This window comes from Geotrypetes seraphini, chromosome 1 (genome assembly GCF_902459505.1).
Source record: "Geotrypetes seraphini chromosome 1, aGeoSer1.1, whole genome shotgun sequence".
Classification (NCBI taxonomy): Eukaryota; Metazoa; Chordata; class Amphibia; order Gymnophiona; family Dermophiidae; genus Geotrypetes; species Geotrypetes seraphini.
Window position 1 is genome coordinate 431,784,011 of NC_047084.1, and position 22,468 is coordinate 431,806,478.

General features: G+C 41.7%; 1 protein-coding gene across 1 annotated transcript in view; it reads left to right on the forward strand.

Moving 5' to 3' along the window:
• PLAA (phospholipase A2 activating protein) overlaps positions 1–22,468 on the forward strand; it is a 152,192-nt gene that overhangs the window by 30,647 nt on the left and 99,077 nt on the right. Inside the window, exons 3-7 of the mRNA XM_033919326.1 lie at positions 4,595–4,695; positions 4,806–4,926; positions 12,884–13,051; positions 16,079–16,214; positions 21,417–21,586. Of these exons, the coding sequence (XP_033775217.1) occupies positions 4,595–4,695; positions 4,806–4,926; positions 12,884–13,051; positions 16,079–16,214; positions 21,417–21,586 (696 nt within the window). The remainder of the gene's footprint in view (positions 1–4,594; positions 4,696–4,805; positions 4,927–12,883; positions 13,052–16,078; positions 16,215–21,416; positions 21,587–22,468) is intronic.

Sequence of the window (22,468 nt, forward strand, 5' to 3'; positions counted from 1 at the left end):
ATACCCGGTCAATGAATTCCCCGCTGGTGCCTCATTGTATCCAGTTGGGACATACCTTTCAGGATTTACGTTGGTCTATTATTGAACAGGTTTATGAGAGTCATCAGGGAGATAAAGTACTGTGGTTACAACGGAGGGAGCAATATTGGATTTTTGAACTCCAAGCGTTAGCTCCTATGGGACATAATGACTATATTGAATGGCAACATACCTTTTAATTTATTGTTTTTTGAAAGTTAGTTTTGCTTTATTTTTTATTGAATTTTTTTGCAGTTCATTTTTTCAGCTGACTCCGGGCCGTGTTTTTCTAGTCTCTTTGAAGTTCTCTGGAGTCAGGTGCTTTTTCTTTCTTTTTTCTTGTCCAATTACCTTTTGGGTCTGCTGTTTAAATTGGAGGCATTCTGTTCGGTTCAGTGCCATTTCCTGCTTTGTCAATCCTTGCTGTGCCGGATGATTTGGATGGTCACAGCACAGTCCAGCTGTTCCTGAAGAAGGGGGTGTGCACCCCCGAAACGGAGTCCCGTTGGACGAAGAATATCTTTGCTGGCTGTTTGTCTTCACGGAGAAGCTAAGTACTTCCTGTTGTTTTTTGCTTGGCTGGACTTGGACGTTTTCTGGCCCCCTGGACAAGGGGCAGAGACAATCGTAGTGGATGGTAAAGTGTGTTTTTTTGATTTATGTATATCTTTTTCACACTTAGCACTGTTGGGTGCACTTTATTGTAAAAAATACGGAGTAGAGCCCAGGGATGTTTCACAGTTAACACTCGTTTGGGTGTAAGCCATGTGACAGCCTTTTCCACTGGTTCTCTAGTGGGTGGCTGTGTTACTGAGAGCTCTCCCGTTTAATCTACTTACATCTTAAACATCATTGATAGGTTGGTGAATGTAGTTGAGCCGTCTCTGCTTTTGTCTCTCTCCCTTATCTAGTTTCTATTCTTGGGGTTTGGGAGGTTTTTTGTTGTTGGATTTGTGTATTCACCTTCCAATTTTTTTGGGTTTTTCTGATTTCTTTGTTCAGACCAGCAACATATTCCCCTCCTCCGGCTAACCAAACCGAAGTTTCCCTTCCCCTCCTCCCAATAAGAGTCATGGCTGCCCGTGACATATCTTTGTCTCTCTGGGGCCAAGGTTGCAGCTCTTCCCATCTCAGCCCCCCGTCCCCCCCGTCCCCAATCTAAGATGCCTTCACAGTAGTAATTCTTTACACAGAAAATAACTTTAGTGATGATGTAATTTTGGGGGGGGGGCGGAGTCAGCAGCCAAAAAAATCACGAATAAGTGGAACCGCAGATACGGAAACCGCGAATATGGAGGGAGAAGTGTATGTGTATTGGTTTATAATGTGCATATTTTTACCCACATTCAGCAGACGTGTTCACAGGTCAGGACTAGAATACATAGAATACATACATAGAATACATAGAGTATGATGGCAGAAAAGGGTCGACGGCCCAACAAGTCTGTCCACTCAAAGAACCCTCCCCTAAGCATTTCCCAAAAGTGAACCCACATGTTTATCCCATCGTCTCTTGAAGTCGAGCATGTTGCTGGCTTTGGCTACCTGACGTGGAAGACCATTCCAACGATCAACCACCCTTTCGGTGAAGAAGTATTTCCTGATGTCGCCATGAAGTCTCCAACCCTTGAGTTTGAGCGGATGCCCTCTTGTTGCCGTGGGACCTGTAAGGAAAAATATATCTTCCTCCGCCTCAGCACGGCCTGTAAGATATTTGAACGTCTCTATTATGTCTCCCCTCTCTCTGCGTTCGTCGAGAGAATATAACTGCAGCCTGCTTAGACGTTCTTCATATGGGAGATCCTTGAGTCCTGAGACCATCTTAGTGGCCATTCGCTGAACCGATTTCATTCTCACGGAGCTATGTACACTTTTAACAGTATAATACAAAAACACTTTGCTAAAATATTTAAACTAGATCTAATGTGAATTTAATTCAAATAAGAAAGAAACAGAAAAAAATAATGTACTAAACAGTACATCAATAAAAGGAGACCCAAATTCACAATTTAAAGGCATAATAAAAGGCAATAGACTACAAAACAAAAACTGGTAATGTTCTATGCATTTCAATAAAAAAAAATTTCTACTTGTGACTGACTAAGCTTCTCTTGGTATGGTGTGCTGTGCAGGGAGTGGGGAGGAGGTTCCTGGTGAACACTCTGAGCAGATTTTTCTGACAAGCATTTTATAAGCTGACTGATAGTCCTTATTTTCTCTAACTTATCTTGATTATGCAGTTACTTGGAAAATTTGCCAAAATAAAGCTCCTAACTGTAGAATCTAAGGCCTGAGAAGTGAAAATTCGCATCAGGAAGCATGCTTGCTTTTGTATTAAGAAAAGGAGGCATTCTTGTATCAGAATAACTTTTTGATAAGGAAAATCTGTGTTCAAGTTCAGAACCAAAGGGCTATTATTCAAAGTGAGTTACACATTTGTCAACAGCTGCTGAACACAGTATTTTATCTTTATAGAGAGGGGTTGCTGAAAAGTTAACCCAACCAAGACGAGAATGATGTGGAGCCATGAAACTTAACTTATTCCATACTTTAGTATTATAATGAGCACTCCGTGTAATGCTGTTAAAGGCCCTAATGCCCTGGTTAAAAAAACCCCAAATGCCGTGAATCCCCCAACACCCAAAAGGATCTGGTAGTCCAGTAGTACACCCCCCCCCACACATACACACACCCCTCCCATGTTTTGTAGAAAGTTTGGCAGTCCTTCCTGACGGCATGCCTGCCTCTTCAAAATGGGATGCACTGGGAGGGGCCTAAGGCCCCAATTCGTTCAGGGCTTCCCCTGCTGACTCTGCTGATAGTGGCTGAGCCGGCAGGGGAAGCCCTAAACAGCTGAGCAGCAGGGAAAGTGCTGAAGCCAGCTTTGGGGAATCCTGCCAACTCAGCTGTTTGGGGATTCCCTTGCCGCTGAGCTGGCAGGGAGAGTAGGAACTGCAGCTTTTTTTTTTTTTGTGCACAGACAGGAGGGAGGAGCTATGCCTAGCAATTGTTCTTCTGACAAGCACTAGGCACAATTCCTCCCCCTTTACCTGTGATGCTCTGTCCGAAAAGCTTTCATATAATTTGCATGCTTTTGTAAAAAAAAAAATTGCTCCCACTATAGTATTTTTTACCGTGGTTATCGAAAGTGAGAGAACAGAAAAATGGGACTGCTGCAAGATTTCTATTTAGAAACGTTTCAATTAATAAATTCTGAATGACATACTGTATCTTTTTCTGCCTTTATTGTCTGAGTATTTTCTTTTTCTATTCGCTTTGGTCGCAGTGTCTCTGGGTTTTCTCTTTTTTTTTTTTTTTTTTTTCTTCTACCTTTTGCAGGGTGTCCTGTCCATTTCACATCTTCTTCTTTCTCCATATCCACCTTCCATTTTCCCTCTCCATCCCCATCTATCCTGTCCAGCATTTCCCTCTGTGTCTCTTCCCTGCTCTCCTTCCATGCCTAGCATCTCTTCTCTGCGCATCACCTCTCTATACTTTTCTGCCCACACACCCCACCCTGTGGCTTGCATGTCCTCCTCTATTTCTTGCTCTCCCCCTGTGATCCGCATCTGTACCTTGGAGTCTATTATTCCCTCTTTTCCCAATAGTCAATATTGCACTCTCTCTCTCTACTGCCCTCTCCCCCAACCCACCACCCAGGTCCAGCAGCACCTCTCTCCCTCAATCCTTCCCTTCCCCCCAAAAAAAAAAATCACCACCACTAGCAGCAGCACATATCCCTCTTACCTCCCCTCCCACCCATGTCCTAGCAGCATCTCTCCCTCTCACCTCCCCACACAGGTCCAACAACTCCCTTTTCAACTTGCCTGCACAGCTGCTATAGCATTAAATCGGCGATTGCATCAGGCAGCTTCTGGACTTTTGCTAGGCGGAGCCCACCTCCGAGGAAAGAGGATGTTTCATCATTGGAGGTGGACCGGCCTAGCATCCAATGAAGCATCTTCCTCTTTCCTCAGAGGCAAGCACAGCCTAGCAAAGGCCCCGAGGCTGCCCAATGGAATCGCAGAGTTAACGCTATAGCAGCTGTGCAGGCAAAGCTGCGGCTGTTGCTAGTCTGGAGGATGTATAGGAGGCAAAATTGCAGCAGTGGCAGTAAGGCAGGAGGGGGCAATGGCGGTAGTATTGGCAGTGGCTGGAGAGTGGGAGATGACTTTGCTGCATAACCCCTGGGGTACATGTACCGTGTGTTGGGAATCTCTGGCCTAGTGGTTAGAACAGCTATCTCAGCACCCTGAGGTTGAGTTTGATTCCCACTGCAGCTCCTTATGACTCTGGGCAAGTCACTTAACACTTCATTGTCCCAGCTACAAAATAAATACCTGTCTAAAATATGTAAACCGCTTTGATTGTGTAAGCCACACAGAAAAAGCGGTATATCAAGTCCCATCCCCTTTCTCTCTTTATTTTTTTTTTTCTTAAATGACTTTTGCACACCTCCCAATTTTTGTAGAATAGACCATAGTTTGTACAAAAGCTAGTTAATTTTGACTTTCAGAATCTTTGGAAGAGTTTAGAGTTCAGTTTTAGAATTTTAAGGGCAGATGTTGTGTTGCAGTTTGCAGCCTCTCCTCTGGAAAATTTGGTACACTTCTGAGCGGATCATGGGACACCACTGCCAAGGTCTGGTTGAGTGATAAGTGCATGATGACACTGCAGGTAGGCATGCTGCTGTGTGAGTATGAGGTTTCTTGTATTGCTCATGGAGTGTGGAATGTAGTGTAGCTGTTGCTGGGATTGCTTGATTACTAATCTCCTCCTTTTTACAGGGTCATACGGCAGCAGTGTGGGCAGTGAAGATACTACCCGAGCAAGGCCTGATGCTGACAGGGTCAGCTGATAAAACTATTAAGCTTTGGAAAGCAGGCAGATGTGAAAGAACCTACACTGGTAAGCGCTTCTCTTAGCGCTCCGCTTTTATAACGGTGTATACCAAGCACAACATACATGAATAACTCTTGTTTTGTTTTTCTGCCATTTAGTATCATGGATTGTTTTCCTTTTTTTAAGGATCAACCAGAAGTGTGATCTTGTAAATGAACATTCAAAACCACATCTCTTCTTCAGCTATGCTTCTTGCTACCAGAAAGTTTTTTTTTAGCTCCAGGTTCACATGTGGGGCCTGATTTTATGAGCTTTCCTATTTTATTCTAGTGCAACAGGAGATGTGCCTTCTATAACTTAACACACTTTCTGCTTTACTTCAGCCTAACCCTTGTACTGTGGGCACCTGGGTGTTTACTGGATTGCAACTTGTTATGTGGGCAGGGGTCATAAATCCTGGGGGACTTCTGTGCAGTTTATGCAGCTTTCCTCTCCCTTGTAGAGTTTGATAGGGTGATCAGGAGCTAGTGACACAACCAGCATGGCTGGGAGAAAGCAATAGTAGCTACATCATTACTGTGCAGGATCAAAAGGAAAGAGGATAGCATCAAGGGAGGAGAAAGCAGTCAAGGCAGCACTAGCTATGCAGTCTGGTAGAGAGGAGGCTACAGTTACACCATAGAGAAGAAAACAGTAGGGGTTGAAAGAGAGAAAACTGGATCTGAAAGGGAGATGCAGGAAGAGAGAACTGTGAGGGCTAGTGGGAGGTGGGGGGAGAACTGGGTGAGTCTGACCTGGAGCAGATACGAAAAGAGATTGAGTCTCGGGGAGCAGAGAGCTGGGAATTCAGCCTGGAGGAGAGAGATGAAAGATGGTAAGGAGAGTGCAAGCTGGGGATGGAGTTCTGGAGAGGAGAGGCTGAGGAGGGTAGAGTCTGGGAAGTAAAAGGGATGGAGTGGTCAAGTCTGGAGGCAGTATTCTTTGCTGAGGGTTACATTTTGGGGGTAAAGGTTAGGACTTATGGGGCTAATTTTTATAATAGGGCATCTATATAAAGTAAAGAAAATTCTTATTTTGTACATATATTTATATATTTTTGAAATTGGGGCATTGTTTTTTGTGGGTTTTAAAAAATATATATATATTTAATAAAAAATAATATATAATTGGACTAATGATTCAAATGTATTTTGAACATAGTCGAGTTCAATAACCCTCTGAATATGATAATAATAATAACAGCTTATATACCGCAATACCGTGAAGTTCTATGCGGTTTACAAAGATTAAGCAAAGGTACAAATTGATTGACTTTAAGAGGGGAGGAAGAAAGAGGGTTAATAGAACAGGAAATCCATTTTTGAGGAGAGAGTGATCAATGGAACAAGTTAATCACTATAGAGGGGAGAGAGAAGAGAGGATCAGTTGTCTAGATACTTTAGGAACAGGTGTGTTCTATTACATACATAATTATTTTTCTTATATGATATTGAGGTGTTTTTGAAGAGTTTTGTGTAATTTTAGAAAGGTGCTTTCCCGTGTGCTGTAATGTGATCCCTAGTAATGCACATATGCTCTTGAATAAATTTATTAGGGCTGCATATTAATTAAAAATGTTAATCACATAAAATGTCCCTTCTCACATTTCTTCATGTACAGTGGCAAATATAGACAGCAGAAGTAAATTCTCAGAACTGATGTTTCAATGACTAAAATGAAAATAATTTTTCTTATCTTTTGTTGCCTGGTGATTTTATGGCTCTGCTTCTAGCTCTGAGCTCTGTTTCCAAGGCGTCCTCCTGTCCATTCACAATTTCTTTTCTTCACTCCCTGCCTTATAACCATCTTTCACATAAAAACTTTCTTCCATTTTTCTGCCTCTTTCTCAAATCTATCTAGTTTCCAGCTCTTCCTGTTCCCTACCGTCTAGTGCAACAGGGATATCAGTCTTGACCAATGGGTATTTACCCTCCTTTACTGCGAAGTCTGTAGAGTCTAATTTACATTTCCAGTGCAATAGGTGAGACATTCCAGACAGTAGAGTTATTTCCCTTTTTTCACATGGTTGCAGAAGGAATCCACTCTGGATTTTTCACTCTGCCTCTATAGTACTTCACTGATCAGTTAAGCATCCTCTACAGTTCCTTCCTTCTGCACGCATGGATTCAGTTGGGTGTGTTCTGTTCTCCCTGTTTTATTGTTTTAATTCAATGTAATCTCATCCCCTTTTCAGGTAATTTAATGTTTGGAGCGATTTTAAAGCTCTGCCTGCTTGAGAATTCACAGACTTTGGTCTATAGCTGACAGGCCAATCCCTCTGGGTACCTGTTGGCCAGCCTGCTTAGTTTTTTCCAGAGCTCAGGGCTGTCCCTGAGGTGGTCTCACCTTTTGCTATTCAGGGGTTGAGCACAGGCTGATAGGTTCCCTTAGGAGGCTCAGTGGTGTCTCGCAGGGTGCTGGCTGTGTTGTCGGGCCTACATCTGTTCTGGTGCGCATCCAATGGTCCGCAAGGGTGGAGGTATGATCAGACATTGGATTCTGACTGGTAACCTGAAGATTAGCTTTGTAGAAACGTTCCCAGATTTGTGACAGTGATTATTGTCATCCAACTACTATCAGAGAGCTGAATGCAGGCTTCCAGCACTTCTAACTGATCCTGTCAGCTGTCAGCTCATAGTGAGTACACAGGCTGACACCCTGTGAGAGACATTGGGGGAGGTGTGAAAAGTGGGGTTTTGAGTGTGTCTGAATGTTTCCCCTATGTTCTCCCTCCTGAAAAATTCTAAAATCGCCTTTTTTAGAGTTTGGGAAATGTGAAAATATCGTGATTTTGGTGTGAATTTTGTGACGGCGGCCATCTTGGATTTTTAGCAATTTTTAATTCTAAAGCTTCCTGCATCAAACCTGCAGACTTTGCCCGGAAACTTGCTGAGATGGAGTCCTTGGGCTCTTCTCGTGGATTCTTGCCAGAATTGCACAATATTAGTGGCGCAACATGGTGGGGAGGGGGGGGGGCACAGTGTCCAACTTAGCCTCTTTTCTGCTGAAGCAGGTGATCAGCTCAGCTAGCCCAGCGGGGCGACCTTCATGGTTTTTGGGGCTCAGCATAGCTGGTAATTCCATCCACCAGGCTGCGGACCCTGCGCAACCTCAGAAAAGTTCAGTTTCGCCACATTTATGTGACCTATGCCCCAGACACCTTTTCATCCTTTTTTAAATTTTTGTGCTCTGGATTTCGGACCACTGTGTTTTCCCACCTGCGCAGTCCCAATTCGCCTACATGGCATCTCTGTGGCGTTATTCCTTTGGAGACATCCTAGACTCAACTGGCTATGATGCCTGTGCTGCCTGACCCTGATCTGGGGGATCCGGGTGCGGATGATTTGCTTGCTGACCCTTTATTTTTACAGGTGTAGTGTTTCCTGGGACAGGAAATCAGTGACTGTGTGCTGGATCTGTGTACCCCTCTGGGGTTTTGGGATCCTGTAAATGCTTTCACGAACCTGTCCCTATTTGAATTTGCTGCTTTGCCAGACCTTTACATGAGGTCTCTTTGTTCTCTTAGCCGGCTCCGGCCACTTCTTCCTCCTGGCTTTGTGGTGTACACTTGCTACCTTCCCCTGATACTCTATGTGCGCTCTAGGACCCAAAACAGAAAACATAAAAAATTGGATAAAAACAGAAAAACTTGACTGCCTATTCCTCACTGAAACCTGGTTAACCTCAGACACAGACCCTAGAATAAAAGAAGTATGCCCGCCAGGATACAAAATAACAGTAACCTGCAGAGAGAAAAAAAGAGGAGGAGGACTAGCAATAATAATCAAGAACTCCCTAACTCTAAACATACTTGAGAAAACATCCACTCCACAAATGGATTTCCTAGCGTGTCAACTCACAAACCCAACACTAAAAAACTCTCTAAACTGCTTGCTCTGCTACATAACACCAGGAAACTGGACCACAGTGAGACCTGAATTTGAAAACTTCATCTACCAAAACTCACTAACAGCTGATTATAACCTCATCCTAGGAGACCTAAACCTACACCTAGAAGACACAACCTCCACACCAGCAAATAACTGTCTATCCTTCCTCAATGCCTTATCCTTCCAGATCCTAAACCCACAAACCACTCATGAAAAAGGTCATCAACTGGACATTGCTGCATTCATGTCTCACCAACCATCCAATCCAGCAATCCAAACTCCTAACGGAACATGGTCCCCATCCCTATGGTCAGACCACTACATTTATAACTTCAACATCAATTGGACCAAGACCAAACACACACCTCAATCAAAAAAAAACCACATATACCTCACGCAAACATATCGACCCAACCATTTTCTGGTCAAATGTAGACGAAACTATCCAAGACTGCGACCCAAAAAACTTCATCTCCCACTGGAAAAATGTATCCACCAACATCCTTGATGATCTAGCACCCCTACAAACCAAAACCAGAACCAGCAGGAAATCAGACCAATGGTTTGATAATGAATTACTCCAACTCAAAAGACAGTGTAGAAGATTAGAAAGAAAATGGAGAAAAAAGAACCAAGATCAAACAAAAACCGACTGGAAAAAAATCAACAAACAATACAAAAATCTACTAAAAGATAAGAGGAAAAGCTACTATACTAATCTCATAGGCACGGAAACCCAAGATTCCAAAAAAATATTCCAAATCCTGAAAGAATTAACAGACACCAAACCATACACTACCACCACGAACACACCTCCACCATCACCCACCCTCTTAGCAGAACACTTCAAGAACAAAATCACCAACACCAGAGCCACACTCATCCTTAACCCATCCCATCAAAATCCAACCACAATCCACCCTACAGGAAAAGAGGCAATCGCAGCAGACAGAATTTGGACTCAATTCCCTAACATACAATGGTCAGAATTCAACAAATTCTACAAAAAATACAGCCATGCCTCCTGTGACCTCAACCACTGCCCCTCATATCTCCTTACCACCTCTAGTGTAAAATTCCGCACCATAACTCTACAATGGATCCAATTCACGCTCACAGAAGGCACATTCCCTGCTGACCTCAGCGAAATTGTCATCACCCCAATCCAAAAAGACCCAAAAGCACCACAAAACCTCCCATCCAACTTTAGACCTATAGCCTCAATTCCGCTATATGTCAAAATTATAGAAGGCCTAGTAGCCAAACTCCTCACCAATTACATAGAGGACCACAACCTACTCCACCCCATGCAATCAGGCTTCAGAACAAACTTCAGCACAGAGACACTACTAGGCTCCCTTATGGATACCGTCAGACAACAACTTAGTACAGGGAAAAAAATGTTACTCATACAACTGGACCTATCGGCGGCATTCGACCTAGTAGACCACAACATCCTTCTACAGATCCTAGATGCAATAGGCATCTCAGATAAAGTATACTCCTGGTTTGAAGGATTCCTAAAACTCAGAACCTACAGTGTAAAATCAAACAAAGAAAAGTCAGAATCCTGGTCAAACCCCTGCGGCGTACCACAAGGATCTCCACTATCCCCTACCCTCTTCAATCTCTACACTGCTTCTCTAGGAACGCATCTGGACAATCTAGGCATAACCTCCTATAGTTATGCGGATGACATCACCATCCTCATCCCATACGATCATTCGAAACCTACCATGACAGACAAACTTCACCAAACACTTGAAGCAGTCACAACCTGGATGAAAAATCACAAACTTAAACTCAACCAAGACAAAACCAAATTCATCCTCCTAGAAAATGACAAGATCCAAACCACAACCAACCTAGACATAAACGCAACCAAATATCCCATCCAAACCACCATAAAACTACTAGGCATGACCATAGACAGATGCTGCACTATGCAACCGCAAATAAATAAAACAATTCAAAAATCATTCGCAATCATGAGAAACCTGAGACAAGTCCGAAAATTCTTTGAAAGAACACAATTCCAACTTATAGTACAATCCCTAATACTAGGTATATTGGACTACTGTAACATACTCTTCCTTCCATGTCCTGCAACTACGATAAAACAACTCCAAACAATCCAAAATACAGCTTTGAGACTCATCTACTCATTGAAAAAACATGACCACATCACTGAAGCCTTCATCAACTCACACTGGCTCCCAATCCAAGAAAGAATCCAATTCAAATTCTACTGCATATTATTTAAAACCCTACACGGAGACAGCCCATCATACCTGAACAATCGCCTCATCCAAGCACCCAGTACCAGACACAGAAAAACGCACTCCCCATTCATACCCCCCCCAATCAAGGAAGTAAAAAGAACAAAACTACACGACGGCCTCCTAGCCACTCAAGCCGCAAGACTGGACAACCAGATCTCCAACCTTCTGATGACCACCCCAGACTATAGGACGTTCAGAAAAGAAATAAAAACCACACTTTTCAAGAAATTCCTGAAACAGCAATAACAACACGACCTCTAAATGCTCTTAAGATCTACAACTTACCTCTCTAGCTAATCATTGTAATACTGTCTTTTTTAAATTAACCTTTTGTAATCCGCCTTGAACCGCAAGGTAATGGCGGAATAGAAATCCCTAATGTAATGTAATGTAATGTAATCTTGGAGCAGTTTAATTCTCCTGAGAGTGCTCTGACTTTTTTGCTAGAGCTATGCCATGCTGGGATTATATAGCAATGAAGTATTAGCAGCTTTGATTCAGTCCAGGGTGGATTTTTGGTAGCGCAGGTGGCAATATGTACCTTCCCCTCAAAGTGGGTGACGCAGCTGCCTTGGTGACATTTTTCTTGTTCACTACCATTGGAATAAGATAATAGTTGGTCAAAGATATGTGAACTTTTCTGGTGGCACAAATTTTTGTTCCTTGACTTCATTTTCATTGCATCACATTTCAGTCAGTATTAACAAACTTTTTTATTTTTTCCTGCCAGCTGCCTACTCAAAACCAGTTTTACGTGCTTTTACCGTTTGTGTGTAAAACCATTGTTGCAGGTGAAACAATATCTGTAAGAGAAGAGGTATGTGGGCAATTCTGTATGACAGCACCTGAAAAGCCTGTTCTGTAAAGGGAAGTCATTTTCCTTTATTGGATACTAACGTAACAGAGTATGTGTATGCATTTAAGCATGAGTACTTACCATGTCTAGATGGTAGAGATATGTGTATAACTTCTAATAGTCTATAAGTTACATTTAAGTGTAAGTCCCACCCCGACTCTGTCCATGTGTATGCCCACCTGTAAAATATGCACTATGTAAGAACATAAGATTTGTCGCTGCTGGGTCAGACCAGTGGTCCATCGTGCCCAGCAGTCCGCTCCTGTGGTGTCCACCAGCGCCCTACCTGCGTACATTCTAGTTCCGCAGGAACTGTCTAACTTTGTCTTGAATCCCTGGAGGGCGTTTTCCCCTATGACAGCCTCCGGAAGAGCATTCCAGTTTTCCACCACTCTCTGAGTGAAAAAGAACTTCCTTACATTTGTATGGAATCTATTCCCTTTTAACTTTAGAGAGTGCCCTCTTGTTCTCTCTACCTTGGAGAGGGTGAACAACCTGCCTTTATCTACTAAGTCTATTCCTTTCATTATTTTGAAGGTTTCAATCATGTCCCCTCTGTCTCCTCTTTTCAGTGGAGAAGAGGCCCAGTTCCTCTAATCTCTCACTGTATGACAACTTCTCCAGTCCCTTAACCATTTGTGTATTGATGGAAAACTTCTTAAATGGAGTTTTGATTTTTACACATGTGTACCAGTAGTCTAATAATTTACACACACATTTGGTGCTTAAATGTTAGTGCCGTGTTTAAAGGTTTCTTTGTGTCCTTTTTTTTTATAAAATACTTACACGAATCCTTCAGAAATTGTGCCTAGATTGAAGGCGCAAAATTGAACAGGCATAAATGAAAAATGTTTGTCCTGAAGAATGATATTCAGGGATACTGAGTGCTAGATGAATTTTACAAGACGCAAATTCATTGTGTTGCATTCCTGGCAGTTTTTAATCATCTTTTTAAGGACACGAGGACTGTGTAAGGGGACTGGCTACTCTCAGCGAGACAGAGTTCCTCTCCTGCTCTAATGATGCCTCTGTCCGAAGATGGAAGATCTCTGGCGAATGTTTGCAGGTCTGCTTTGGTCATACCAATTACATCTACAGCATTTCCACTTTTCCAGGTAGCAAAGGTGAGATATTTCACTGCTCTTCACTTGCACCTTCAACAGTAAGAGGATTGTGGGGTAGCTTTTTTGATGTATTTACCAGGGACCACTAAGGCTTTTTCAACCAAATGTATAAGGGTTGCCTGTATGCAGATTTTCCAGTTTTACATCTGCATTTTTCTCATTCAGAATACTGGGTTATTAGCAGTAATGAACTTTATTTCAAAGCTATGATAGGTCTGTTGTCCTTGTATAGCTTATTTTATGGTTTGCAGTGTTTTTCTTTTTGTAAAAAGCCACTGCACTATATATAGTTGGCATTTGTGCAAAGTGCAGTAACCATTGTGAGGATAAACTGAAAAGCCTGCTTTCTGTAAATAAAGCACTGAAGAGATTTAGTTTTCACCAAAGAAAGATTCAATTTTCAGCATGGTTCAAGTCTCGCTTTTTGTTGAGAAAAGGCATATACAGTCAAACCTCAGTTTGCGAGTAACGCGGTTTGCGAGTGTTTTGCAAGACGAGCAAAACACTCGAGCAAACTGTAACTCGCAAACCGAGCATTGACTCGATTTGCGAGCCCCCCATCCCGAGAACCGGCTTTATTGCTCCCCTGAGGCCACCGGTGCTGCTCCCTCCCTTCATGATCGCCTCCTCCCTCCCACCACCACTGACCGGTCCTGTCCTTACCTGTGCGCTGCTGGTACTGAAAGTGCCTGCCGCCAGTTCTCTGCTGTGCTGCTGCTGGGCCTTGAGCATCTGCACATGCTCAAGGCCGTCTGGCTCTCACCCTGTCTGAGATTCTCATGAGAGTGAGAATCTCGGAGAGGGTGAGAACCAGAAGGCCTTGAGCATGCACAGATGCTTAAGGCCCAGCAGTAGCCCAGCAGAACACCGGCAGCACAGGGGTAAGGACAGGGCCGGTCAGTGGGGAGGAGGAGGTGATCGTGAAGGGAGAGAGCAGCGCCGGTGGCCTCGGGGGAGCAACAAAGCCGGTTCCCAGGTTCGGATGTCGAGTCAGGTCGGAGAGATGTACCTACTGGTATTCAGTCAGTGGAATGAATCATCCGAGTTGCCATTATGGCCTAAGGGGAAAGTTGCTTTGATATACGAGCACTTTGGATTGCGAGCATGCTTCTGGAACTAATTATGTTCACAAACCAAGGTACCACAGTACTGCAGAAATGGTTACAGATTAATTGATTCTGTAGGCATTTCCTCTCTTTAGCATTGTCTGTAGAAACCTGAGCAACAGGTTAAATTATCATTGTTGACCATGGTTTCCAGATGTTTGATTTCCTGCTTGTTAGAATTGTATAATTCCTTTATTGTAATGGATAGTGCTTTCTGTATCAGGTGGTATGTAGAAATGCAGTGATCAGATGACCCTTCAGAGTGGTTTAACCATAATTGAAAAGGATGATAGCCATGTGATTAGCTCTGTGGTGCTCTATAATGCAGAAGAAAGAATTCAATCCTATTAGAAAGTGGGCATCCCCTGAGTGCCCTTTCCCTCATCCTTTCTTCCCAGCGCTTTGGAGATGCATCATGCTATACTTGCTCCAAATGAATGTTACACACTGTAGAGTAATATAAAAAGAAGAATTTGATGATACAAATCTGAAACTGAAAGCCTCTAAAAGTGTCTATTTAAAACACTTATAATCTGCTTTTTCACCAAAATGGCTCACAATTCACATATACAGCTTAAAATACATACAGTGTTATGAGACCAAGTATATAACGGGTAAAAAGTAGAGATCAAAGATACAAAAACTATCACATGAAGGTCTTAATGAGGGTAACATAATCATTGTTGAGAAGTAGAAAGCTAACCGAAAAACGACTGTGCAAAAAGGTAAGTTTTGAGCAGTTTTCTGAATTGTAGCAAATTATCACAAAACCTCAAGACTGTCAGTCATAGTGTTCAGTGCACATATATATCAGGCACACAATCTAATCTATTTTTTACTAAGGTTTTCTAATCACAATAGCATATAGACAAAAGACCTTGGGTATTCAGGTAATAACCCGTTTAAAGACCTCAGCGGTGCAAACTGTGTGTCTGTTTTCATACACAGATTCACTAGCACCAGAATCTTCATCGGTCTATTTTTATTTTATTTTAATTATTTATTTTAGTTTTCATTAGGATGATATTCTTATTATTATTCAAATACTCATCTCTTTACGAAGCATAGCAGGGGATCTTCATCCAACATAGGCTATATTTCACCCAGGGGGGCTTATCCTTAGAATAAAATTCATGGAACCGGCATAACTAAGGGGAAATACCTTGATAAAGCTCCCTGGGCGAAACATAGCCTATGTTGGATGAAGATCCCCTGCTATGCTTCCTAAAGGGATGAGTATTTGAATAATGATAATATCGTCCTAATGAAAACTTAAATAAATAAATAACTCTCAAATAACTGGCGACTACAGTTATCCGGCATCCACCAATCCCCGTGGGTGCCAGATAACTGAGATTTTACTGTAGTAAAAATGCAGTGTTATTTCCGGATATAAAAGTAAAAGATGAAGATGGATGTTTTAAAACCACAACGAGATATCATAAACCCACAGATATAAACAAATTACTACATTATAGAAGTTGTCATAGCAAAGCAGTAAAGAAGAATCTTCCCTTCAGTCAGTTTTAAGAGTAAAAAGAATCTGTTCAGAACCATCATATGAGATTGCAGATGAAGGATATGGCTAATAGATTTCAGGAAAGAGAATATCTTGCCTATTGTATTAGAGAAGGTTGAGTAAGAATAGAGGCTTTATCAAGAGAAGACTTAATTGGTCATACATCCAAAACAGAAAATGGACAAGATGTATGTGCTCTACATTTGACCCTGTTTGTGTTGTATTTGTCATTTCAAGTTCATACATGTAAAACCTGCCCATGGTTTTAATGGCAAAGATCCATTGTAGCTTGGGCTTGAAACTTTTTTTTTTTTTTAATCTTGTGCATTTAAAAGTGATAACTGTCATTTAAAAAAAATGTTCTTGTGTTGGAACAGATCTTTCTCTTCTGTTTCTTTGCAGATTTTGTAACCACAGGAGAGGATCGCTCTTTGAGAATCTGGAAAGAGGGTGAATGCACTCAGACAGTCAGTCTTCCAACTCAGTCTATCTGGTGCTGCTGCATCCTAGAGAATGGTGACATCGTTGTTGGTGCGAGGTACCAAAATGTCTTCCAGTAATTTAGTTAGGGCTGCACCAGAATCGGGGCTCTCCCAGCAAAGAAAGGGGAAGTGAGGAATCAGGAAAAACAGATCCAATTAATATACAATTTATATGAATGGTCTTAAAATCCAAGTGGTGAATTAATAATCTCAAAATCCAAATGTTTTGGCAAAGAAGCCTGCATCCAGGAGTAAGTCAAATATATAGTACACAGGATTGCTAGAAAGGAACTCTGACATACAGCCAACAAAAACCTTTGCTACTAAAAAGACAGCATCTTGGAGTGAAAAATCTTGTACACTATGCTGACTTATTCCTGATGCAAATTGCTGAAACACAGCCATGTCGAGTCACTGCAATATTTGGATTTTGAGATCATTTTTCTGGTGCCTTACTTTCCTTTTCTTTGTATTTTCATATGTATTTGTGAGGCCAGCATCTCCTTCCAGTTCTACCTCTCATTAGAACTTAACTTATTTTGGGCCCTCCATACATAAATTCCCATAACTGAACCAGCACTCGGGTACATACGCTACCCCCCCCCACACACACACACCTTATCCATGAACTAGGAAGAGGGGGAAAGCCGACAGTTGACCGAGAGTCGATGGTTCGGGAAACGGTATACCCAGAGGATACCATGCAGGAAGATTGCGGGGAAGACTCACTGGATCATAGGCAAAATAGAAATCCTGATGGATCGAAAGGGACACAAGAGGGAAGGAAATGCAAGAAAGTAACAGGCCACAAACTCAAGTGTATATTCACGAACGCAAGGAGCCTAAGGAATAAGATGGGGGAATTGGACGCTATGGCACAAAAAGATAACCTTGACATCATTGGCATCACAGAAACATGATGGAACGAGGAAAATGTCTGGAACACTGTGCTACCGGGATATAAGCTATACCACAGAGACGGAGTAGGACAAAAAGGTGGTATTGCCCTATACCAGGGGTAGGCAATTCCGGTTCTCGAGAGCCAGAGCCTCGTCAGGTTTTCAGGATATCCACAATGAATATGTATGAGATGGATTTGCATGCACTACCTTCTTGAGATGCAAATCTATCTCATGCATATTTATTGTGGATATCCTAAAAACCTGACCTGGCTCCGGCTGTCGAGGACTGGAATTGCCTACCATGGACTACATCAAACAGAGAATCAAGTCTACCGGAGAGAACACGCCGGAAACGAAAAATAAGGTAGATTCTCTATAGGCCAAAAATCCAGGAACAATGGAATGGAAACGAAGATCATCATCTACTACCGACCCCAGGGCAGTCTGAAGAAAATGATGGATGAGATTAAACGCAACTGTAAGGGAGGCAACACAGTTATCATGGTCGACTTCAGTTATCCAGGGATAGACTGGAACCTAGGCACCTCCGTCTGCAGTAGGGAGACGAGTTCCTGGATGCTGTAGGCGATTGCTTCCTGGAACAACTTGTCAAGAAAAATATGAGAGGAAATGCAATTCTGGACTTAATTCTAAATGGACTACAAGGACCGGTGCAAGGTGTAGAAGTAGAAGGGACGTTGGGAAGCAGTGATCACAATACGATCCATTCAAACTGGACACAGGGGCAAAACATCGATCCAGAACAACAGCCACAGCACTGAACTTCCGAAAAGGGAATTACAAAGGGATGAAACTCATGGTGGGGAAGAAGATTAAGAAGAGGATAAGCACTGTAAAAACGCTAGAGCAAGCATGGTCCTTTTTTAAGGACACCGTCACCGAGGCGCAAAATCTGTATATACCGTGTATCAACAAGGGATCCAAGAGGAAAAAGAACAAAGAACTGGCGTAGCTCACTGTAGCAGTGAGGGAAGTGATCAGAGACAAGAAGACTTCGTTTAAGGAATGGAAAAGGTCAAAAACGAAAGAAAACTGGAAAAAACACAAAGAACATCAAAGCAGGTGCCATAAGGCGGTAAGAGGGGCCAAAAGAGACTACGAGTAAAACACAGCCAAGGAGGCAAAAAATTGCAGTCCGTTCTTTCGCTATATCAAAGGGAAACTACCTGTGAAGGAAGCAGTGGGGCCGTTGGATGACCATGGAATAAAGGGAGTACCAAAGGAGGACAAAGCCATCGCTGACAAACTGAACACATTTTTTGCATCTATATTTACCGAAGAGGATATACACAACATGCCGGAAGCCGACAGGCTATAGACAGGAAACTGACAGGGCTGACGGTCAGTCTAGAAGAGGTATATAGGCAGATTGATGGGCTTAAAAGCGATAAATCCCCAGGACCAGACGGCATTCAGCTGAGGGTAATCAAGGAACTGAAAGGGGTTATAGCTGAACTGCTTCAATTAATAGCCAATCTGTCGATCAAATCAGGAAGGATTCAGGAAGACTGGAAAGTGGCGAATGTTACACCGATCTTCAAGAAAGGTTTGAGGGAGATCCGGGAAACTACAGATCGGTGAGTCTGACCTCGGTACTGGGAAAGATGGTAGAGGCACTGATAAAAGACCGCATTATTGATCATCTTGACAGACACAATTTGATGAGGATCAGCAAAGGAAGATCTTGCTTGACGAACTTACTGTACTTCTTCGAGGAAGTAAACAGGCAGTTAGACAAGGGTGACATGGTCGAAATTGTATATCTGGATTTTCAGAAGGCGTTCGACAGGGTCCCACATGAACGACTACTTCAAAATAAATTGCAAGCCATGGAATCGAGGGTGAAATACTCACATGAGTTAAAAACTGGTTGGTGGATAGGAAATAGAGTGGAGGTAAATGGGCAATACTCAGACTGGAAAAGCATCACGAGTGGAGTGCCACAGGGTTCATTGCTTGGACCCATGCTCTTCAACATATTTATAAACGACCTGGAAATTGGTACAACGAGCGGGGTGATTAAATTTTCAGACGATACAAAGTTATTCAGATTAGTGAAGGCACAGAAGGATTGCAAAGACCTGCAATGTGACAGAAACATATTCGAGAAATGGGCTGTGACATGACAAATGAAGTTTAATGTGAATAAGTATAAGGTGATGCATGTTGGTAACAAAAATCTTATATACGAATACAGGATGTCTGGTGCAGTACTCAGAGAGACCTCCCAGGAAAGAGACTTGGGAGTACTGGTAGTCAAGTCAATGAAGCTGTTCATGCAATGCGTGGCGGTAGCGAAAAGGGCAAACAGAATGCTAGGAATGATTAAGAAGGGGATCACAAACAGATCGGAGAAGGTTATAATGCTGCTGTACTAGGCCATGGTACGCCCCCATCTGGAATACCGCGTCCAGCACTGGTTGTCATACATGAAGAAGGACATGGTACTACTCAAAAGGTTCCAGAGAAGAGCGACTAAAATAGTTAAAATCGGCTGGAGGAGTTGCCATACAGTGTGAGATTAGAGAAACTGGGCCTCTTCTCCCTTGAAAAGAGGAAACTGAGAGGGGACATGATTGAAACATTCAAGATAATGAAGGGAATAGACTTAGTAGATAGGTTGTTCACCCTCTCCAAGGTAGAGAGAATGAGAGAGCACTCTCTAAAGTTAAAAGGGGATAGATTCTGTACAAAGTAAGGAAGTTCTTCTTCACCCAGAGAGTGGTTCAAGACAAAGTTAGTCAAGTTCCTGCTAAACCAAAATGTACGCAGGTAAGGCTAGGCTCAGTTAGGGCACTGGTCTTTAACCTAAGGGCTGCAGTGTGAGCGGACTGCTAGGCACGATGGACCACTGGTCTGACCCAGCAGTGACAATTCTTATGATGTTTTCTTGTACTGGTACAAAGTGTTTATGAATTTTGAAATCTTTATCAGTCAAACAAACATGAGAATTTTATAACTTATTTGAAATTCTACTGATAACCAATGCACAGTGATCTACATTGGTGTAATATGTTCAAATTGCATATGCCAACTGAATTTTGAGCTATTGACTTCTATTTTTTTTGTAAATCTTTATTCATTTTCAAAACTTATACAAAGTGCAAACAAAGTATACAATCAGAAAAAACACATATAAACAGCACTTATCTTCAAACAGATAATAAATAAAATACTTTACTTCCCCCCTCTCCTGAATGTGTATAAAGATCATCAAGGAATTAAGTTTATCAATTAGTCAGTCTTTAAGTTAACAAATGTCTCTAATGGACCCCATATTTTTTAAAAAATTTATATTATTTCCCATTTGCTCTGCATACATTCTTTCGTATCTGTAATACAAACAGAGTGTTTCCCACCAAAAAGAATAGTTTAGCCTATCCCAGTTTTTCCGGTTTCTGGTTATCATCTGTATGGCCACCCCTGTCATGATCAGAAGAAATCTGCTTTTGTATATGTTTATTGGATACTTAGCAGTCAACAATGTCCCAAATAGGACCACATCGTAAAATAATGGTATCGATGCTTCAAGTACCATATTAATTTTCCCCCATATAGATTTCCAAAAATTGAGTATCAGGGGACAATAAAACAACAAATGATCCAGTGTTCCTACTTCAAAATGACAGTAATTTGTAATGACTTCAAAGTATGTTTAAGCATCGAGTTACAAAATTGAAAATTTTCAACAGTTTCAAAAATTAATGCCTTAATTTTTAGTTGAAAAAAAAATTACTCCAATCACTTTTCTGACCTGCACTTGCATTGTAAGTATCAGAAATAGCCTTAGAAATATCTAACTAGGAAGTATTCTTAGCTATAAAAATGTAAGAAGAGAAAACTGCAGTGTCCAAACTTGTCTTATCCTGCTAATATCTAGCATTTACTATGGGGTCCTTTTACTAAGGTGCGCTAGCGTTTTTAGCGCACGCAGGGAATTACCGCGCGCTATGCTTCTAGAACTAATGCCAGCTCAATGCTAGCGTTAAGGTCATGCGCTATTCTACATGTTAAAGCCTTAATGCACCTTAGTAAAAGGAGCCCTAAGGTGCGCTAGCCATTTTAACACACGCTAAGTAGCGCGCGCTAAACGCTAACATGTCCATAGAATATAATGGATGCGTTAGCATTTAGCGCACGATAGAACGGCTAGTGCGCCTTAGTAAAAGGACCCCTATGATTTGAGTTGTAGTCACTGGGTTACTATACTGTATGTATAGGTCTCTGCATTTGTTTTCAACCAACAATATTTTTCATAAATTTGAATGTGATTTTTTTTTTTTTTCTTGGCCTGAGTCTTCATATTCTTTAAAAAAATATTTATTTTATGTTTAGTGATGGCATGATTCGAGTGTTTACACAGTCTCTAGAACGGAGAGCAAGTCCCGAGGAACTGAAGGCTTTTGAGGAGGAGCTTTCCACTGCAACTATTGACCCAAAAACAGGGGACTTGGGTGATATTAACCTGGAAGAACTTCCTGGAAAAGAACACTTGGATGATCCTGGTAAATGTCTGGATTACAATATTATTTATTGTGGGTTTAAAAAAAAATTTTTTTTTCTCACTTTGATGTGGTGGATTTTATTTTCGTGGCGAGTTTTTATTTTCTGTGAAATTGTAATACCTGACCTCAGGAAATTTGTCCATGTTTTGAATTTTGCTTTCTGCCCAGCTGTAATTGGCTGTAACTGGAGCTACTGTGCCATAAAGCTTCATCCATTTTCCTCATCCCTCTTACCGTCCGCACTGCACCTTCTCCCCCAACAAGTTTTATCATTTTTTTTTATACCCCGCAAATCACAATGTGTTTAAGCAGCTTACAATACAAATTGTACAAAATAAAAAAATTAATAAAAACATCACATTATACAAATGGTTAAGGGGGAAGAACTACAATTTAACATAGGAAAGCAAAAGGTGGAGAATACAATCATTCAAGTGCACTCTTGGGTTAGCCACATTACATTACATTAGTGATTTTTATTCCGCGGTTCAAGGCGAATAAAACTGGCTATTACTATTGAACCTTAAGTCCAAGCCCTGCTTCTACAGCATTCTTTACTCCAGGAGTGGGTTCTGCTTGCTGGAATATAGCCTAGGTCATGGCTGCTGTTTGTTGTGTTGTATGTGATTGACTTGAATTGGAATCACATTTTGTGGTGTTCATGAGTTCCCCAGATTGAAGTCTAATCTATGCCTTGTTTGAATCTCAGATAATTTATGAGCAAGGTTGAGAAATATATTTAGAAAACTTAAGCACTATAAATACTTCTAGAAGCCAGGGAAATTTCTTCTTTTTTTGTTTTTTTGGCTTTTCCACTTTACTTGGCTAGTTTTTATTGGTTTTCTTGTCTTTTATTTATTTGCATTAAAGTTGTTTCCCTTG